Here is an 18,646-nt window from a genome sequence, read left to right as displayed (position 1 = left end):
GACGAGATGGCCCTGGAAAATTTATTAAAGTTTGATTTTACTTGATTTTACTTGATTTTACTTGATTTTACTTCAATATTCTCCCCCAAAAGAGTCACAACGATAGAATTATCTCGATATGGCTTTAACAAGGTCTTTTTCTGGTCCAGGTGGATTAAGTATTAATACCAATTCTGCCAATTCTCTATTGTAAGTCAATTATTCAATCGAATTGACCAATTCAAAGGTTTATTTGTTTTGTCGTGTCAACCAACTCATTGCCCAAGCTTTTTGTGGAGCAAAGGGAAAGCTATCAAAATAATTCATTGTGAAAGATTTCATAGAGAGAGAGAGAGAGAGAGAACATTGAACGAAACAAAGAAAGAAAGAGCGATTCTAACATTTCATCCAGTAGCGGCTCAGGAACGACACAGCCATCATCAGGAGGAATGTTTGGAAGTACACAGGCTGCGAAGCCTTCGACAGGTCTTTTCGGCGCACCTGCAACCACGCCTGCTCCTCAATCTGGTGGATTATTTGGTTCAACAACTTCAGCTGCTCCTGCTACCGGTGGTTTGTTTGGCTCAGCTCCCGCAGCAGCTACCTCTGCGCCGGCGACTGGTGGATTGTTCGGTAACGCCAATACTTCTCAACCGGCTTCAACTGGGGGTGGATTGTTCGGTTCAACGACTGCTGCGACGACTGCTCCTGCAACGGGCGGGTTGTTCGGATCTGCGACTACTAGCAATAACCAGACTCAAGGGGCTACAGGTGGTGGATTTGGAGGAGCTCAACCTAATAATCAGACAACTGGCGCAAATACAGGTGGTGGATTATTTGGCGGTACTGCCTCATCACAACCTGCGCAGAATGGAGGTGGATTGTTTGGAAATTTAAACCAAGCAAAACCTGCAGCATCTGGAGGTCTCTTGTAAGTGACCGTTGCGAATATAAATTATGATGAATCAACTAACTAGCTTAGTGGCGCAAGTCAACAAACTCAAACTCAAACTCAGACCCAACCACAGCAAACCTCCTCTCTTTTCGGCGCACCAGCTCAAAATCAACCACAAGGCCAAACAAACAACAACATGCTCGGGGGTAGTCGTCATTTGGGTCAATCCCAACAGCCTCAACTTGTTCCAGGCGTTCAAATTGACCTTAGCCAAATGCGCGGCACGACACGATTCAACGACCTCAACGAAACCGTACAAAAACAAATCGAACACTTTGATCAAGTAATTCAAGCTCAAATAGCCATGAAAAACGACTGCGATGCCATCATGCCCCAACATGGCAAGCTCCTTGAGCACGTTCCTAACGACGTCGAATTTTGCCGGAGAAAATTACTCGGTATGGAGGAAGCCATGGAACGCGACGCCACAGAGATTGATCAAGTTCGTCAATTGATAAAGAAAGACGCCGATAATGCTACTCTCAGTTTCCGCGCAATTGATAATCAAAAATTGCCAGCCCAATATCAGACCCCTGGCATCTGGGCTACTAAATCTACGAACAATCCCAATAGTGCGGCCAATGACACTGATGCCCAAGATTTGGTGTCGTTTTTCTCCGCTACCGCCGATGAATTAGACGCCACTCTCAAGAAGTACCAGAACAATTTCACTGAACTAGAAGCGCATCTAAGGAGCCTAGAACAGAGTACAGCGCAACAGACCCAAGCCTTACTAGCGCGCAGAAATGGAAGAGCGTATCAACAAGAAAACCCGGTTCAAGAGTTGGGATTGGCACTTGTAGAATTTGAGCAGAGTATTCTGCAAGTGGCTGGTAAGATTGGCGCGAGTAGAGAAAGCATTCAAGCATTGCAACTTGGAAGTTTCACGGGTCCTGGGGATAGGGATAGAAGGGGCGAAACGCCGACAGGATTTGGAAGCAGTGTTAATGGAGCCAGTGTGAGGGGGAGAGGAGGTGTTTACTAAAGGATGGGTGTATATAAAGTTGGGTAGGCCGGAGAATCTGTTCCAAGAGATTAGAAATTGATTCGGGTGGCGTCTGGGAGTTTGGGTTGCGAGGGCTATGTACTCGTACTTCTGCGCAGCATTCACGTCGACATTTGCACGAGAAAAATAACGTAAAGCAAAGTATGAATTGATTGGAGATACCAAAAATGAAACCTAATGTACTATCTTCGAGTTGGATCAAATGTGTTAAACATGTGAGAATCGAGGTTGATTAAATCGAGAATCATGAGCAGTAAAGTGATTGGCAAGTCATTGTTGGCAAGTCCATGCTGGTGGCTTACATTCGGAGATGAAACACTATTCGTTCAAAGTTTAGATTGTGGGATAGTATAAGTAAATGGTTGTGTTTATTCTTGTGTGTCATGATTCACGTGAACTAATGAACTATAATCCGCTATCAAACAACTTTGCTTCCAGCTCTAGAAATCTAGACAGCTGCCATGCATATACCGCTCCACGCTATAGAACTTAGCAAGAAAACCCCTTCTGATCCTCAACTCCCCATTCCTAACCCGTTTCCCAAAACTCCGTATCGAATACAAATATCTATATACATGTTCCCCAGCCGTCAATCCCTAATCATTATAATTGCTCTGGCCACTCCCATCCTTATTCACAACCGGCAATCCATACTTCTCCCCCAACTCCTCTTCCTGACTCCTTGCATCTTTCTCTAAAACGGGTTTCTCCCCATGACAACACACTCTGACCGCATGTCTCCTATGCGGAGCAAACCCATACGAAGCAGTATGATTCGAAATTCTGTTATCCCAAAACGCCACATCATCCTTTCCCCATTGGAACCTAACATGCAATTCCTGCGTCGTCGCCACAACTTCATTCAGATACGCGAGAATCACATCGCTTTCAACCTTGGGGATTCCGACGATCTTGGTCACGAAGCCGGGGTTGAAGAAAAGAGATTTCCAGCCTGTGACTGGATGCGATCGGATGAGTGGGTGTTCGGTGATGATGGGATCGCGTCGAACGGGTCGGCCTAGCGCGCGCGAGCCTTCGGCTTGCAGATGAGAGGTGTGCAGCGCGGTGAGGGATTCGAGATACTTTTGCATGGGCGCGGATAGCGCATCATAGGCTGCGTATTGGGAAGACCATAAAGTGTCGCCGCCGCCACCGCGAGGTGGCCCGGTGAGAACTTTAAGTGAAGTGTAGGAGGGTGGTTGAATTTCGTATGTTACGTCTGAATGCCAGAGAAATGTAGGCGTGAAGAGTGCTCTTTGGTCTTTGGATTTCTCGTCCGTGTATACGACATGGACATCGTCTAAGTCTCCGCGTTTAGGTACGGAAGTGGTTGCATGCTTATGCAGTGTTCCGAAATAAGAACCTAATTTGCGTTGTGCTTCGATGTCAAAGTTCTTTTGATTGCGGAAAAATACGACCCCACGGATGGAAATAAGTCGAGCAAGGTCATTTTTCGCCGCATCGGTGAGGTTGGCTAGATCGACACCGTGGATTTCGGTGCCGATTTTAGGAACGTAGTCAAATACATCAGTGGCGGTTGCCAAGAGGTCTTTAAAAGTATCGGAGCCCAAAAGTCCTTTGTCTGTGTATGGGAGTTCCTGTAACGCTGGCCATTTCTTATCTGGAAAAGAAGGCCGGAGATCTTCATACTCATAGGTTTCGTGTTTCTCGACTATGGTGCGACCCGGTGTATAAGAAAGCGCCGGCTTGGTGGTGGATGTAACTTTAGTGGGGGGAGGAGTGGGAGCTTGTTCAAGGCCGACTTCTAATGAAGGAGCCATTTTGGGAAAGACAGTATTCGATGTAGAAAGTATTCAACTAAGATGTTTGTTCAAGATCCAAATATTACTGTATATTCGAGAAATTTGTTCAAGAATTGATGATAATTTGGAAGTGATAGGAAGAAAAGAGTCGCTACTTACGAATCTACCTATATAAGAACGAACCCGAGTGGCATGGCACCATCGATCCCATCAAGCACACCATCTTGCGTTTACAAACTTTGAAATCAACAAATTAAAGAATCCATAAGCCTGAAACCTCAGATGGCATTACAAACCCCACATACGCTTGCTTCGTCTGATATGATAATCCAAGCACGCATGGTAATCAATCGCACGTAATACACATGTAGATACTTACTTAGAAACACACCTGGCCTGCAAATACCGAGTTCTCCGCCTCGTACCAAAAGTCTGGCATCGAAGTTCCCTTGAGCTCAGCATTGCAATATCGCGGGGAAATCATGACTAGATTTAGCATGAAAGTCTCGGAATCACTCACCCACCGCCATTCTAGAAGTTTCATTCCCAGGAACAAGGTCGATGGAATACTTTATTGCGGGGCAGGAGCTGACGATCGAGTTGGATCGACTCAACACATGTGTGGGGAATACAATACCGCATCATTTCTAGAAAACAAGTACCGATATCCATTCCACATATATCTGCTCATCCAACTCGCCATTCGTTGATCAAATGTCTTTGATGCATTGATATTTCCCCCTATACTGGAGCCGCAAGTTCCTATACCCCTGGTTGGTGAAACGTATGCGCTGACGTTTCGCTCCCCAGAATTCAGTTCCCACGACACTCGCCATCGAGAAGGTTTAAGGCGTGATCAATTGAGATTTTGATAATGATAACAGGTACCCCCTTACAAAATAGTATAAAGTTTCCTTCGAATCTTGATTTCAAAGGAAGCGGTCAGACTTCTGACTACAGATCGATCACGACATTGATATCGCCATATCACGGGACGTTGATAACGCCCCACGAAGAATCGATTCGAAGTTTCTGTATCTTGTTCACTTGGAACCGAAGACTAGATAAAATGCCATCTAATCTGGCTGTGACTAGGTTTGATGAAGTGTACATCGTAGCCCTTGTGTGTTTTTTGCAAAGTAGTTGACGAAGGCTCCCATCTTTGGCCAAACGAACTGTAGCTGCTGCAGATGGAGTTTCATCACCAGCCACAGGTTTTCAAGCCACTCACTCACTCCAATACTACCGACCTCGACACACCAAGAATCCCTTCAAATCACATTTTAATCTATTAATAAATAGCTTCAATATTCAATTTAAATAGATGGTATATTCAGGCAATTTTAGTTGTCATTAATTGCTTATGAAGCTATTAATATAGTATGTGGCTGATTTATAATGAATATTCAAAAGCACCGTCATGTGCAAGTCATGTGCCGTTACATAATCGCAATTTCGACTTCAAATCTCACAAAAACCCCCTTGCGATATCGATTGTGTCGATCGTCTATGTCGCAAAAAGAAGATATTGATTCTCATATCTAGTTAATACTTCTCAAGCTATACTTCTTGTTCAATAATAGTTTGCTAGGAGATATGGGTTTTGTCGACGGTTGTATTATCTGTCGATATGTAATCATGACTTCAGGTCCAGGAGTAGACTGTTCTCCATTCCTGCAAACACCACAGACTTCATTGGCCATGGGTTCTTCAACACTTGAGTGGATGCTTCGATGAACGCGGAATCGAAGCTATAACCTATGAGGATCGAGTATCAAACTAGCAATCGCAAACGAAAGCGTCATTCATGGGGATCATTCTACTTGTCGACGTGCCGTCTCCATGGACATTAGCATTTACTGGCTACTACCTAGCCACAACACCCACGTAGCATTCACGTCTTGAAGCAGAAGCCGTTTGCTTTTTTGCTTCTTATATCGAAGTCGCGGCACTAGGATAGACTATCCTACTGATCAGATACCTTCTGTGAAATGTTCACAAAGAGCAAGGTGTATAATTTGTGTGTATGCGCAATGTACGTTGATTGTCTATATTGGTTGTCTATATTCTATAAAGTGATAAACTATTTACAAAGAAAGATAAAGGAGGATCCGTCCTATTGTATCTAAGCCTCACAGGCTTCATCATCATCAGCACTGGCGGCACTGGGTGCAACAATAGCAGCAGGGAGTTTGGCAGTACTACCGGTTCCGGTGACGACGTCGTAAGCTGCGATCTTAGCAGCAGCCTGCTCAGAAACAACCATGATGATAGCCTGGGTGTTACCAGTTGGTAGATCGGGGTGAATGGAGGCGTCAACAACGAAAAGGTTGTCAGTACCGTATACCTTGGTATCCAAGTCAACAACGGCGGTACCATTGCTACGTCCATCATCTGTGCCCATCTTAGCAGTTCCAACCCAGTGATCACCACTGACAAGAGATGATGAAATGATGCTTGAGGGGGTTGCTCCTGCTGTCTGGTAGCTGAGAGTAGTACTGCTGTTACCTGCGGCATTCGGGGCATCGCTAGAAACCATGTCCAAGAAGGACTGGATGAATTCTGAATAGACAGCCATGTCTTCAGTTGTTTGCAACCATGGCTTGGCGTTAATGACGGTGCTACCAGATGCAGAGATTCCAAGCTCACCAGTACTGGTAGTACCATGAGTGAGGAATGCTTTGATAGTGATAGTATTGTCGATCATTGAGCTAACAGTGCCTTGGAGGTAGCGGGTTACACCGTCAGTACCATTGATTGAGGTCCACAAGTGCATTCGTTGAGCTGCCTGTGTTATAGTTCCAGAGCCTTGCTTGTACAAATTCAAGTCAGCGGCAACTGGCGATGTCGCCAGTCCAGTGTAATCAAAAGCTTTGTAGGCAGGTGAAGTAGTAAACTGCAAAGGAACCTGAGCATGATCCTTCAAATTGTGACCAACAGGAAGGTCAATCCATTCGGATGAGTCTGGCAGAGTGACACCAGATGTGCCGGATTTAACAATGTTGAGGGCGTCAGATCGACCAATGCCAGAGTTCCAGAGAATACGGGGAGAAGATAGAGCACCTGAGGCGAGGACAACCTTACCCTTGGCATTGAGATTGATAATTTGACGGGAACCATCTGTAGCCTGAGTCAAAACACCGGTGATTGTGCTTCCGTTTCGCAAAACCTGGATAACGGTAGTTTCGAGCTTCAATTCAAAGTTGTCAAGCTGCTCGGCGAACGGCATGTAAGTTCTAGCGGGACCAGCTCGGAGGTGATTGGAGATACTCCAAGCAGGACGAGAGAAGACTGCATGTTTCTCGTTGGGACTCTCAATAGAGTCGACCTCACTCCAGCCTTGTTGTCCAAGATATGCTGACCAGGTAGTGTATGCCAAATCATCGTAGTGCTTTCCATCAGCCGAAGGCTGGGTGGTACCAGGGTTACGAGAGTAGAGACGGTCAGCTGCCTCGGAGACAGAATCCCAATCCCATCCAGTAGGCCATCTCTCAAAGTCATGAGCGGCCGGGTGAATGAAGTTGAGGCCGTTGATGGAGCTCGAACCTCCAAGAAGACAACCAGCAGTAGAAGCAGTGTCAGAGCAGAACTTGGTTCCTGTGATGGACGCAAGACTGCTACCAAGAGCTGGCACATCATAGGGAGTAAGAGTATCATTCCAAGAAAGGCCTTGGGTGGAGCCGAGGGCAACTGTGTTGGCAGGACCACGCTCAATAAGGAGGACACTGACACCACTCTCAGCAATACGCTCAGCAGCGATAATACCTGAAGCACCACCACCAACGACAATAACATCGTAAGTACTGTTGAGTGTAGTGGGCGCTGGGATTGTGCTATTTGAGCCACTGCCAGTAGTTGAATTTCCACCAGATGGTGTAGTTGCAGCGGATGCCCATGAAGCCCATGTAGAGTATTGAGCAGATTTGGCAGCTGTCAAGTTGAGGTTGTAAATGTTTGCACCGACATCATGGTATGACAAAGCACTTCCCGAGCTGGATGGGGTGGTTGGAGTAGAACTTGATACGGCATAACCGAGAGTGGCGAGTACACTCGAAGCATCGAAGGTTGTCGTGCCTCCGATCACACAGGATTGGCAAACAAAGGTGTAGGACAAGTGTGTGCTATTGATAAATGTACCATTGGCAATTGGTAGAGCTGCAACGGTTGAGGCTGTGTACACATCGGGGTTGGAGTAACCGGTGGCATATCGGAAACTCGACTGAATTTCTTTGCCGTTGGGCCATGCAACAAAGAGGAGTTTATTTGTCATGCCGGCACCCATGGAAAGAGCACCCCAACCTGCACCAGAGGCAAGAGGAACCACCAACTGACCGATGAAATCGGTTGTTGGGTTCTCGGGGACCGCAATACCAAAGCTGTATCCTATCGAGCTGTCCTGGTATTGTTGAAACTCGATGCCAGTGTTTGCGTCGGTGTAGGCTCCAGTTGTTGTAGCTGCCGTAGCTATTTGGGCGAGCCCAATCAGGGCTGTTGACCCCAAAATTTTGGAGTACATGGTGAGTGATTTCTCAGTTGGCTGTGAGTGAGAATCAGAACAGGAGAGGAATAGGCCTTCAAAGGCTTAAGAAATGAATGAATGGGTATTGAATGAATAACAAAAACCGACCCAGCGGCAAGCTCGAATGAATTTATAGATACTTCTGATATCGAGAACATGTGAGAAAAAGGTCCATAAAGACGTTATCAACCTTTATAATGTACCTGCATACTCGCCTACCACCCATGCATACCTCGAACCTTGTCTGCAGCCCCTGAATCTTTCGAACGACATCCACTTCTCAATCTGCATTTGCAGAGCTCGGTCTCCCTCTCGAAGTGAATAAGCAATCTCCTTTCATATTCCGGTGTTCTTGGCTCCAGATTTGACAAGATTATTGGGTCTCTGGGTCTAGCAGCCGCTCGGCAGATAACCGACTGGGGGATAAATTCTGGCGAGCACACCGTGCCAACCTTATATTTAAGCATCTTCTCGTATAAATCCATAATTTAAGCATCAGAAGATTACCCTGAATCTTCTTTGATAAGGAACATAAAGCAAACAATAATAAGGAAGAAGTTGGTCATTGCCGCCTGCTCATTGGTCAGAACTGAAAATAACGTTTCATCTAAAAAGATAAGACTCAAACGATCCTGGTGCTGATCCACTTCGGTTTCGTGGGATTGTGTGGTTTTAATATAAGGGACACAATCCTGCTGTCCTTTGCCTACTTCTATGTATTAAAATGAAGCTGCAATTTGTTTCTTCTTTATTATATTGAGTGATGAGTTCTGACTGCTGAGCATGCCTTTTACTGCGTATCGCGCTGAAGCTTGGCATTCCGGGGTTAAAGGAATGACGGCAGCAAGCTCGCATAATCGTGATCGTTAAGGTTTGTATGATTTGGCATCACCTTCTCTATTCTCTTTTGTTAAATTCTCCGAATCAGAAAGCGACAATTACCCGTTTCTTCTTTCGGGGCTACTTCCTTGTGTTTTTTAACACCCTCCCTTTGTGGCGAAGCATGATCATAATCCCGGTAGTTGTCTCGGAAAAACAATTAAAGTAGAAGCTGCGAGACTGCTGAAGTTAAAGTGTGCGTTGAGATATATTGATCGGCGCCCACTTCGAGCCTCGTCAAGCAAGGGGTTTGATAGAGGAGGATCCTTAAGTATCACGCGCTCATGGGGCGCATCGAAATTACTTCGGGAGACCACTATCAGATCAGAGAGCCCCTGGGGGCCTCTAGGAAGTAATCTCCAACTGCCTTCCGTGGCTGCCGTTCAGAGATTTCATTCAATGCCGCCGCCGTAGGGCTCGATAGGATTCAAGTTCTGCAGTGGATCCGGAGCTGCCCTACGGGAGACTGCCGTCACGTGCTGAGCACCACTATCATTCACTTTGGGTTTCATTTTCACCTTCGCCTATCACACAATCACATTTCTTTCTCTCTTTGGTATCCTATTGCTATGAACATTGATAGAACTTGATGAGTATCTGGAATATCTCACTCCTTACTACTGTAATGCTCTTTTCACACGTCCAATGTGCTAGGGTAAATTGAAAAAGGATGACCATTTCCATCTGGCTGGTTTGTGTTCTACCCTTTACATCTTGCGAACACTGATCCATGATGGATTGCAGCATGGATGACTTTGTGAATACACAAGGTGGCAGCATGGCCAATAACATCGGTTCCCAAGACGATTCAATGGACTATACAATGGAACATCAGGACGGGATGGATTATACTATGACCTATGATGCGACAAACCAAACTTTGTCTCAATTGCCAGACGCAGAGGATCCCTCAGAGGAAGGTGAGGAAGAGGAAATTCCAGTTGTTGAGCTTGCTCGTTTGATCGGTGTATCTCAAGATCATCAACTTGACAATACCTCGGTGGATATCTTACTTGTGATGCAGAAAGATGTTGATCCTAGTATCTCCAGTGATCTTAATGATGATCATCTGTCTCTACTTACTACACCAGAAATCAATCCCAATGAACGGCTATCAGTAAGTATCGGTGCCGCACGACTTCTCACATCTATAGCACAAAGTGAAGGCCAAGAATCAATCGATACTTTGAAGCATCCTTTACTTGAGCCAAGAGTTGTCAGAAATCTGCGGGTCGAATTTCCCTTGTTGCTAAGTGAGCATTCTTTCGATCTCAGAGGGTTTGCAAGAAGAGATGGGTTCGAAGTGAGGCCTCAAGATATCAAATTGCCACTAGAGCTACTTAGTATTGAGAACAATGAGGGGCTGGGATTTCCATCAGACTTTTATAACTTCGAAATTGAGGCATTTGAGACAATAGCGAATGAGAAGATTGAAGTAACAAGAAACTCGATGGTCTATCTTCAAACGGCCTTGAAAACAACACTAACGGTAGAGAATAAACAAGAGATTTGGGAAGACGATAGAACACACCCAAGAGTGAGTAATATTTTCTTCTGGCGCATCTCATCTACTCTATACTGATGTTTCTAGAAATTCCCTGTCTCGAACCATGTTACGCCACCTCTGTCTCCGATATCAGCCCCAGTACCTGACAGCCCTCTTCCTTTTGTTTCGTCCGGCTGCGAAATACCAGTACTTTCAGATCCCGATTCTCTTACATCGCTGGACCTCAGAAGGATTGAAGATGAAGTATTCAAGGAAGATCTTCCAACACCCCTGCGCAACCAATCTATGACTGCAGCAACAATTTCAACGTCCGATGAGCAATGTTTCAAGCCTGCAGATCTATACTCACCACCGGAGTGTATCAGAAATTTCGACCCATCTTCTTCTCCGATAGAAAAGAAAAGGCTTATGGAGAATCTAAAAGTAGAAGAAATCTTGACGCCACCAAAGCCGTTCGAAGAAGCAGGACCTAAAAGCGTACACTTCAATAACATCGTAGAAGAATTTCTACTCAGCAGTCGACCACATTCTATATTCTCTGAGTCCATAATCGAGACCAAATTCTTCGAAGAGGCACTCGGCGATAATGGAGAACAAGCACAACATCGAGTTGAACAAGAGAGACTCGCAGATTCAAGAAGTCGTGTCGAAGTACCCGTGATGGACTTTAATCTACCTGGACCTCCCTGGATGACTACTAATTTCCATAGTGTCAATGTGGTTAATTTGGCTTTAACAAAAGTCGCCAAGGATATAAGTGTTAGCCCCTCAATGCGTTGGCCCGGATTAAAGAAGTTGCACTCGAAAATTCCATGGGCACCATTTAAACATGACCTGGGAAATGTTGTCGAAGATTTCATGGGCAACGAGAAGACTTGGGAGGCGTTCGTATGCAGCTTAGAAGATGATGGGGTGGTCACAAGTTCAGATCTTACCTGGAAGAGGGAAGGCTTTCGAATTCTTCAGGAAAACCCTGAAGATGGTGATGATGATGATGATGACGACGAACTTGAGTTGGGATATTTCCCGAAAGAGCTCGTGAAAACACCACCATTACTTGGTAAACAGAGCCCTGAGATACAAGATGTAAACCAAAGGCAAAAGCCGGCATGCCAACTCAGCCTCAATACTTACAGAGACACAATGATGTCTTTTCAGCCATTGGTTACTCCAGAGATGCGTCTAGAAATAGCGGATGCGAAGATGATACCACGAACTAAGAGAGCACGATTAAGGGTTGACGAACAAACTTCCCTGCTCGGCGGTATATTCTTCGCAGAGAATGAACTAAGTAATTTTATGGAGATACGAGGAGCGAAGAAACCGAAACTGGTTGCAAGTTCTCATTTCCCAGTTCCTGATTTTCCAGCACCCTTAGCATCCATTCAAATAAACCCAGACAAGGAATCACAATTTCAAAAGGCAGTTCCCTCTCGTTCGCCTCTCCCAACACCCGTTATAAATACCCCAACAGTCACCATCTCTATAATCCTATCTTCCACGATCCTCAAAGATCGCCCTCTTCTCCGCTCCCTCGAAACCCTGATTCCGACTCTCAAAATCTGCGAGCGCGATTTCTCCGCCCACAACACTACGACTTGGAATCCGGGTTCTGTGGTCCGCTCCCCTATAACTTCAACTCTCACTCACGAAGCCGATATTATCATTTCTCCAAGCACAGGACTTGTTCTTACTACTCTACAACATGTCAAGCAAAAGCCACTACCTGGACACAAGACTTCTGTCCCAATTCGTGATCGATTGGAGAAAGTCAGTGCACGGTATGAGAATTTAATTGTTCTTGTCGCTTCCTCTACAACTGGTATAGGCGATGGTGATAGCATTGCCTGGGCTGATTTCGTCGGTTTCACACTGACATTATCCGCAAGCGTTATTGTCAATTACATCCCCGTTGATAAAGCCAACGCCGAAGATCAAAGCATGGAAAGATATATCTCCTATCTCATTATCCAACACTCTAGAAATACCCTCTCGAATCCAGTTCTGGAACTGCTAGAACAGGAGTCATATTGGGAGATATGGCTGAGAAGAGCTGGAATGAATGCTTATGCTGCTCAAACAACGATTGCAGAGTTGAAAGAGCCGGAACCGAGACTTGAGATGGGTGAGGAGGGTTATGAGAGGGAGATGCAGATGATTTATGAAGGGGGCCCATATGGATTGACACTGTTCGTGGTGATGGGGCTGGAAGAGAGGATTAGGAGATTGGGCGGGTTAGTGGGAAGGGGTGTGTTGGAAAGGGTCAGTAGGGTTGTCGATCAGGTGTGGGACTAGAGATTGTGAAGGCTGTATATTGGGAGAGTGGCTCGTTGCAGGAGAAGTTGATTATAGGGCGGTAATGATTGACGAATGTCTGGCTGAATTTATGCAACATTTACTTGCCGCTGAGGATTGGCTTTATATGAGCCAAGCAAAAATAGCTGGACATGCTCACAGATAGATTAAAATAATTGAAATAGGCTTTCGTGTTATAAACTCCATACTTTTAAACTGTTATCTGGTGCTCTACCTGTGTCTTTAGGTGTCCTAGGCGGGGATTGCAGCGAATTTGGGGCACTTTCATCATCGGAGCTATCTTCATCTGATGTATCATCATCATTAACATCAACATCGATATTCGTTTCAATTCTTTGACCCGAACAAGTTGCTATGACTGTTCCAGATGGGTGTAACACTGTCGAGCCTATTGGATCTATCGCTCTTAAGTCAGTATGTGAATCATGACGCAGTGACATGTCAATAAGAGCGATGAACGGGGGGAGAATTTAGAAATAATATACCGTCATGGGCTTTCCACTCCCAATCGCACTCAACACCACCTTCCTTCCTACCTACCCCTTCCCACACCCTCACTACACCATCCGTACCTCCCGTCCAAATTTCCATCCCCTTCTCTCCTTCGAAAGAATCTACTCCCGTCCTTTGATTCGTCTCCGCTTCCCTGCCTTCCAGCCAAGTGACCAGCTTTCCAGTAACCCTCACATCATATACAAGCACGCCTCTGGTCTTCCGTTCCGCAACCCACAAGTACCTTCCACAGCTACTCCAACCCACCTCACTAACCCCTTGCCCTCCAATGCCCGCCTCTTTATCGGCTGCTGTGGAAATATCCCACGTAGCAACAGTTCCACCCAAGCCAGAAGCATCATAGAGACCAAGCCACCTTGTCCAAGTGCCAGCTGCGAGGATACTTGTAGCAGACGGGTCAGTACATGGCTGCAGCGACAATGCACTTACAATACCGCGCATTCCCACGCCGCCGCCTTTAATTTTATGGCGCTTGGAAGGAATAGTGGGGAGCTTGGTGACAGGACCAGAGCCAGGACGAGATATGTCGAAGTGGGATATGAGACATTCTGTTCCGGTTAAAAAATGAGTTCCGGGAAAACTCCAGAGAATAGATGCAGGTGTGAGATATCTTTCGGTGGTGGGACAGATTAGATTGTAACTAGCTTGGGGAGTAGCGGTGAGAGACAGAATGTTTGAGAGGCGGATTGGGAGGGAATTGGGACAGCTAAGATAGAGAGTTGTGCTGGGGTCTGAGAGTGTGTAGTGTGGGTAGGGAGCAATGCAGTTCACGGGGGTAGGAAATGCGTGTGTTGTATAGGGAGTGAGGGATAGTGGAGTAGAAGGGTCGTCGAGAAGTGTAGGAGGGAGGATGAATGTACGAATTTGATTATCGGCGGAGGAAGCCAGGAGGGTTGTTCCGTCAGGTGTCCTACCAACTTTAGCAATCGCGACTATATCAAAAAGGTCCATTTTTAAACATACCATTGCGCACTTTTAAAATAATTCACCTCCAAATCTTCATCTCTGATCCTGTGACTTTCGCCTCTCTTCAACACCTCACCATCCACACATTCTATTCCTTCTTGCGTTGCATCGTTTTTCCTTAACTCCTGTTCGCGCAAATGAGAAGTTGATATGGAACAAGAATATATATCATTTGTTGAAGCCACAAGAGTCGGTTTCTTATTACTTGTTTCCATTATGCGTCGACGATACTCAACTTTATCACATGTGAACGAACTGAGATATCAAATCAATTATTAGTCACGTTACTACACCTTTTCGCGTTCGCCAAAATGGCAATTTTGCGAGCCATTCTGTAGATATGCAACAAAGCCCGGCTTGTCTTCGGCAGGGACCGGAATAGCATTATTCCGGCGCCATAAATTCGGTCCCGAATCCGTTGATAAGGTTCTACAACGGTATGGTTGTTGCCGAGTCATTGTGTGATATATCCAAATCTTCATTTCTAAGAATTGTAATATATTATTCGAGTCAAAAGAGATTTATCTGATCCCTGGATTGTATTACAGAGTCAACAACTCTATTCTCTCCTGATTCACTGCTTCATCAGCCACAATTTGGAAAGTTGAAACAGACCACCACGGGCCGACTGGCTATTTTCTTCCCGACAAAAAGCCATTGATGCGTATGTGGAAACGCACTCCTTTCTGCTTAATTTCCAGTGATAGTTACCTGGAAGCATCAAGGAGGGAGTCTCCGTTAGCTGTATATGAAGTATCTGTTGCTTCGGAATCCTGATTGGCGGTTGCAAGCCTGTGCGTGGAGCAATCTTGATTCGTTCAAGACTCCGCTTTCATTCCCCTCCCCTCTTTCACTACGTTGAACATCGATGTTGTGTAAGCAATCTTGACCATATTTTCAGATATCAATGAGCCATTCTTTTGCACTATTTGGTTTGCCTTTCTACTTCATTACGTTATGATTATTGATTCATAAATCTCAAAAGCCATTTGTTATGACATCGTCCGTTTATACCCGCGCATCTGTTACACATAATTTGAGGGGATCTAAAGGCATAGCCAACCACTCGGAAGGACAAGCTTTATTAATATATAGCTGCCGTGTTTCAAGCTTCCAACTTCTTGGTATTGAAGGCCTTTTGTCAACGACAACCACTCCTCGATAACACGGGCCATCGCCGTTTCTAGTGGTAGCACGACATTCACGATGGGAATTTCCATCAAAGAATGCAGGAGATTTTGGCTTACTCCTCAATTGTACATCATGAGAATTATCATCTCTGCCAATAGATCCTCAGTCAATTCATCGCTCCCGTTATCAGTTGTCTTGTCGCCATCTAACAGTAAGAGACCCAAGACTTGCAAGCCTGCCTTCGAGATGGGAGACAATCCCCGCAATATTGAGACATCGATGAAATTATATCAAGTAAATCATTATTATCATGCGGTTATGATTTCATTATCAAGGTAATTCTTCGTCCCGCCAAGATCAGACATATACGAAGAATATGCCATCGGATACGCAAACTTGCGGGGCAAGAGAAGATAAAGATTGAGAACAGCAACAGGACACTTCCAAAGATCTTGATCCGGCGTTTTCGATATTACTATTGCATTGGAATGTCACTATCGATAAAGAAAGGACAGGCTGTTGGCGACCAAACTTTTCAGATCAGCTATTCCATCGATTCCTGTTTATTCTTGCGTCCTGATACATCATCTAGTGGGGTTAACTTGTTCATTCTCAACAATTTGAACTCTAGATTCTTTTGATTCAAGGCCTTGACCCCATTTCCCCTCATTTCTTTGGATTGAACAGATCATGCGATACTGCAAGTACTCGAATCTATTCGTGTAATCGCTATATTACTCGTGAGTCCTCTAACAATACCGGTTCTCTCATGCAGCCACAGATGAGTCTTCGCCGCGGATGCATCGGGTGAGTTCAATATACCGTATTCAAAAGAGGGGGGAAGGGGGAGGCGCAGATTTGAAGACTTTGAATGTTTTCTCCTCAGCACTTGGCTTTACCAAAACCGAGAGCATTCGCCTTGCTATAGTTTTAAAATCTTCTATATATACACCTCAAATTTTCTTGAAAATGTAAAATCAAAGCTTTAATATCCATCATCATTTACTTACGTACCAACACTTATACCCATTATTTTGTTTTGAAATCAATTCTCTCAATAATACAACAATGACTTCTCTTCAAACCACAGAGCTTGCTTGCACTTCTGCTCCTGATCAAGTCCTACATCTCTTCTTCCAAGAGGGCCAGAACATCTTGGAAGCGCGATCTCCAGACGGTGGTGTTGTTTGGGCCACTCAAGACACTATTATTTCCACAGATGGAGATTACAGTGGTTCTTCGATGACATGTTATTATGTAGACAAAGACGCGAACTTCGATAACCAGCCCTCAGTATGTCTAGTTCCACTATGCTTATATTCATCTGCTGACACAAACTCCAGATTCATCTTCTCTACATTAACAAGGACAAGCAATTGATGGAGAAAGTGAAGCGAATGCAGAAAGATAATCCAATCTGGGAGGACGTCGAGATGCCGGACGAAGTCAAGAAAGGCCCAGTGCAATATTCGAGATTGGCCAGTGGAGCTTTTAATCAAAATACTGGCTGGAATCCAAATGGTTCGCAGTGGGCCTACTTTTCAGCGTGAGTTGCACTCTACAGTTCTTGGATTTAGAAATTCACTAAATTCAATCAAAGTACCAAGGATGGCAAGATGGGTATGGTTGAAATTCGACGCACTCCAAAGAGCCCATGGCATACTGAGACCGTTCTCCCTGAAAAATGGGGCGAGCAGCTCGCAGGGACCTCCCTAGATTGCACAATTTCGAGTGGGAAAATCATGATGTTCTTCCAGCACCATGACTATAGTATCCGTTTGTTTGAGAACAAAGATAACAGGTGGAATGGTAAGTAGAGGTGTTCACCTGTCAACATGCTAATACTTTAGAAGCTAATAATTTTCTAGATCGAGGCGTCTACGTCGAGAAAGACAATGTTCAACCCACAACGCCAATTGCTTGCACTATGACTAAGGACGGAAGCGTCCATCTTTTCTACGTCTCAAAGAGCAACAAGATTGTTCACTGCACCGATGGAAAGAAAGAGGAAGAGTTGATCAATTTCTTCCCAGGCTCAAAGTTGGGCGCCACATCAGTTGACAACAAGATCACCTTGTTCTTCAGGAACTTGAACCCCGTCAATGAGGTCGGTACATTGAAGAATGAAAATGGCACATGGGAGAGAGGCAGCACCGTCATCCGTGCATGATTAATGGTGGGTAATTAGGAGGAGGCTCTTTCATATGTCAATTTACGGGACTCCCGCTTGGGGAGAAAAGGTGTCAGCTTTCTTTAAACACAAAACCACACTCAATCACATCGGGATGATATCTATGAACAAATTCACACTCCTTGCAATTTGGTTCACAATCAATCAGCTATTAGTTACCTTTCTTTTTAATTCAGTCATTTGTCGCCCGAAATATTGACTTCGTTACCGGCCCTGAGTGTGAAATCTTCTTGTAATGGTTCAAACCACGCTAATCATATTCGCCTGTACTTTCATGAGATGCTCGTCTACGTACTATCACGTGATACCAAAGAAAACCAAATACCAAGCTGGATTGTATTGAATACAATCTTTCGGATTTGCGACTTCTGTCTATTAATATTTTGACACAGACTTGGCAACTAATTATCTCTGCTTTGTATAAAGTGAAAGTAATGGTAGGTGTTACCTGAATATTTGATTGAATAATGCATCATGAGCTAGCGTTGACAAAAGCATCCATCTGCTTGTGGTGTGTCATGTGACTTTTCTAATCAACATCGTTGTATTTTGACTGGATAATCTATAAATTCTCCTCGTGTGATTGCCAGTTTCTACCAGGTATTTTTTGACACCCATTCCTTCAATACAGCAAGTGTGTTGTTCAATTGATCAGTGGCCAGGTGTATATCTCAAAGAAGTGTAACATTTTGCCACCCCCATACTGATTTTCGAGTTTTTGAACAACATTCGGATTCGTCAAAGAGATCTCTGACAAATATTTTGGTAATTTCTTCCTTTCCTATGCATGCACAGTTCTTGGCTTATGGGCATTCACCAGAGGCACCAATGTATTTCGTGATGATTGATTGAAGATAAGATTCAAGGCAAGGATTGTACACTTATGGTGATGCCTACAGTGGCTATGTTTGTCTTGTGGTT

The 18,646-nt window shown here is 44.8% G+C and overlaps 6 protein-coding genes across 6 annotated transcripts; 3 read left to right on the top strand and 3 right to left on the bottom strand.

Moving 5' to 3' along the window:
- The first annotated feature begins 15 nt into the window (after positions 1 to 15).
- On the top strand, positions 16 to 2,208 carry BCIN_12g02930 (hypothetical protein). The gene is made up of 3 exons (XM_024696344.1): positions 16 to 189; positions 392 to 910; positions 962 to 2,208. Exons 1-3 carry the CDS (start codon positions 119 to 121, stop codon positions 1,917 to 1,919), a joined length of 1,548 nt encoding a protein of 515 aa, XP_024552152.1. The 5' UTR covers positions 16 to 118; the 3' UTR covers positions 1,920 to 2,208.
- A 97-nt stretch (positions 2,209 to 2,305) lies between these two features.
- Positions 2,306 to 3,811, bottom strand: BCIN_12g02920 (hypothetical protein). The gene has a single exon (XM_001558107.2). The coding sequence runs from the start codon at positions 3,719 to 3,721 to the stop codon at positions 2,537 to 2,539; it is 1,185 nt and encodes a 394-aa protein (XP_001558157.1). The 5' UTR covers positions 3,722 to 3,811; the 3' UTR covers positions 2,306 to 2,536.
- A 1,926-nt stretch (positions 3,812 to 5,737) lies between these two features.
- BCIN_12g02910 (hypothetical protein) lies at positions 5,738 to 8,394 on the bottom strand. Its single transcript, XM_001558106.2, has one exon. It carries the CDS (start codon positions 8,217 to 8,219, stop codon positions 5,829 to 5,831), a length of 2,391 nt encoding a protein of 796 aa, XP_001558156.2. The 5' UTR covers positions 8,220 to 8,394; the 3' UTR covers positions 5,738 to 5,828.
- Positions 8,395 to 9,656: 1,262 nt separating this feature from the next.
- Positions 9,657 to 13,056, top strand: BCIN_12g02900 (hypothetical protein). Its single transcript, XM_001558105.2, has 2 exons — positions 9,657 to 10,638; positions 10,693 to 13,056. The coding sequence occupies exons 1-2, from the start codon at positions 9,832 to 9,834 to the stop codon at positions 12,901 to 12,903; spliced, it is 3,018 nt and encodes a 1,005-aa protein (XP_001558155.2). The 5' UTR covers positions 9,657 to 9,831; the 3' UTR covers positions 12,904 to 13,056.
- On the bottom strand, positions 13,057 to 14,973 carry BCIN_12g02890 (hypothetical protein). The gene is made up of 3 exons (XM_001558104.2): positions 14,401 to 14,973; positions 13,410 to 14,347; positions 13,057 to 13,321 (listed from the first exon to the last, which is right to left on the bottom strand). Exons 1-3 carry the CDS (start codon positions 14,616 to 14,618, stop codon positions 13,098 to 13,100), a joined length of 1,380 nt encoding a protein of 459 aa, XP_001558154.2. The 5' UTR covers positions 14,619 to 14,973; the 3' UTR covers positions 13,057 to 13,097.
- A 562-nt stretch (positions 14,974 to 15,535) lies between these two features.
- Positions 15,536 to 17,994, top strand: BCIN_12g02880 (hypothetical protein). Its single transcript, XM_001558103.2, has 4 exons — positions 15,536 to 16,827; positions 16,878 to 17,080; positions 17,135 to 17,343; positions 17,403 to 17,994. Exons 1-4 carry the CDS (start codon positions 16,603 to 16,605, stop codon positions 17,702 to 17,704), a joined length of 939 nt encoding a protein of 312 aa, XP_001558153.1. The 5' UTR covers positions 15,536 to 16,602; the 3' UTR covers positions 17,705 to 17,994.
- The last annotated feature ends 652 nt before the right edge of the window (positions 17,995 to 18,646 follow it).

Source organism: Botrytis cinerea, chromosome 12, assembly GCF_000143535.2.
Source record: "Botrytis cinerea B05.10 chromosome 12, complete sequence".
Lineage (NCBI taxonomy): Eukaryota > Fungi > Ascomycota > Leotiomycetes > Helotiales > Sclerotiniaceae > Botrytis > Botrytis cinerea.
This window is presented reverse-complemented; position numbering and strand designations above follow the sequence as displayed.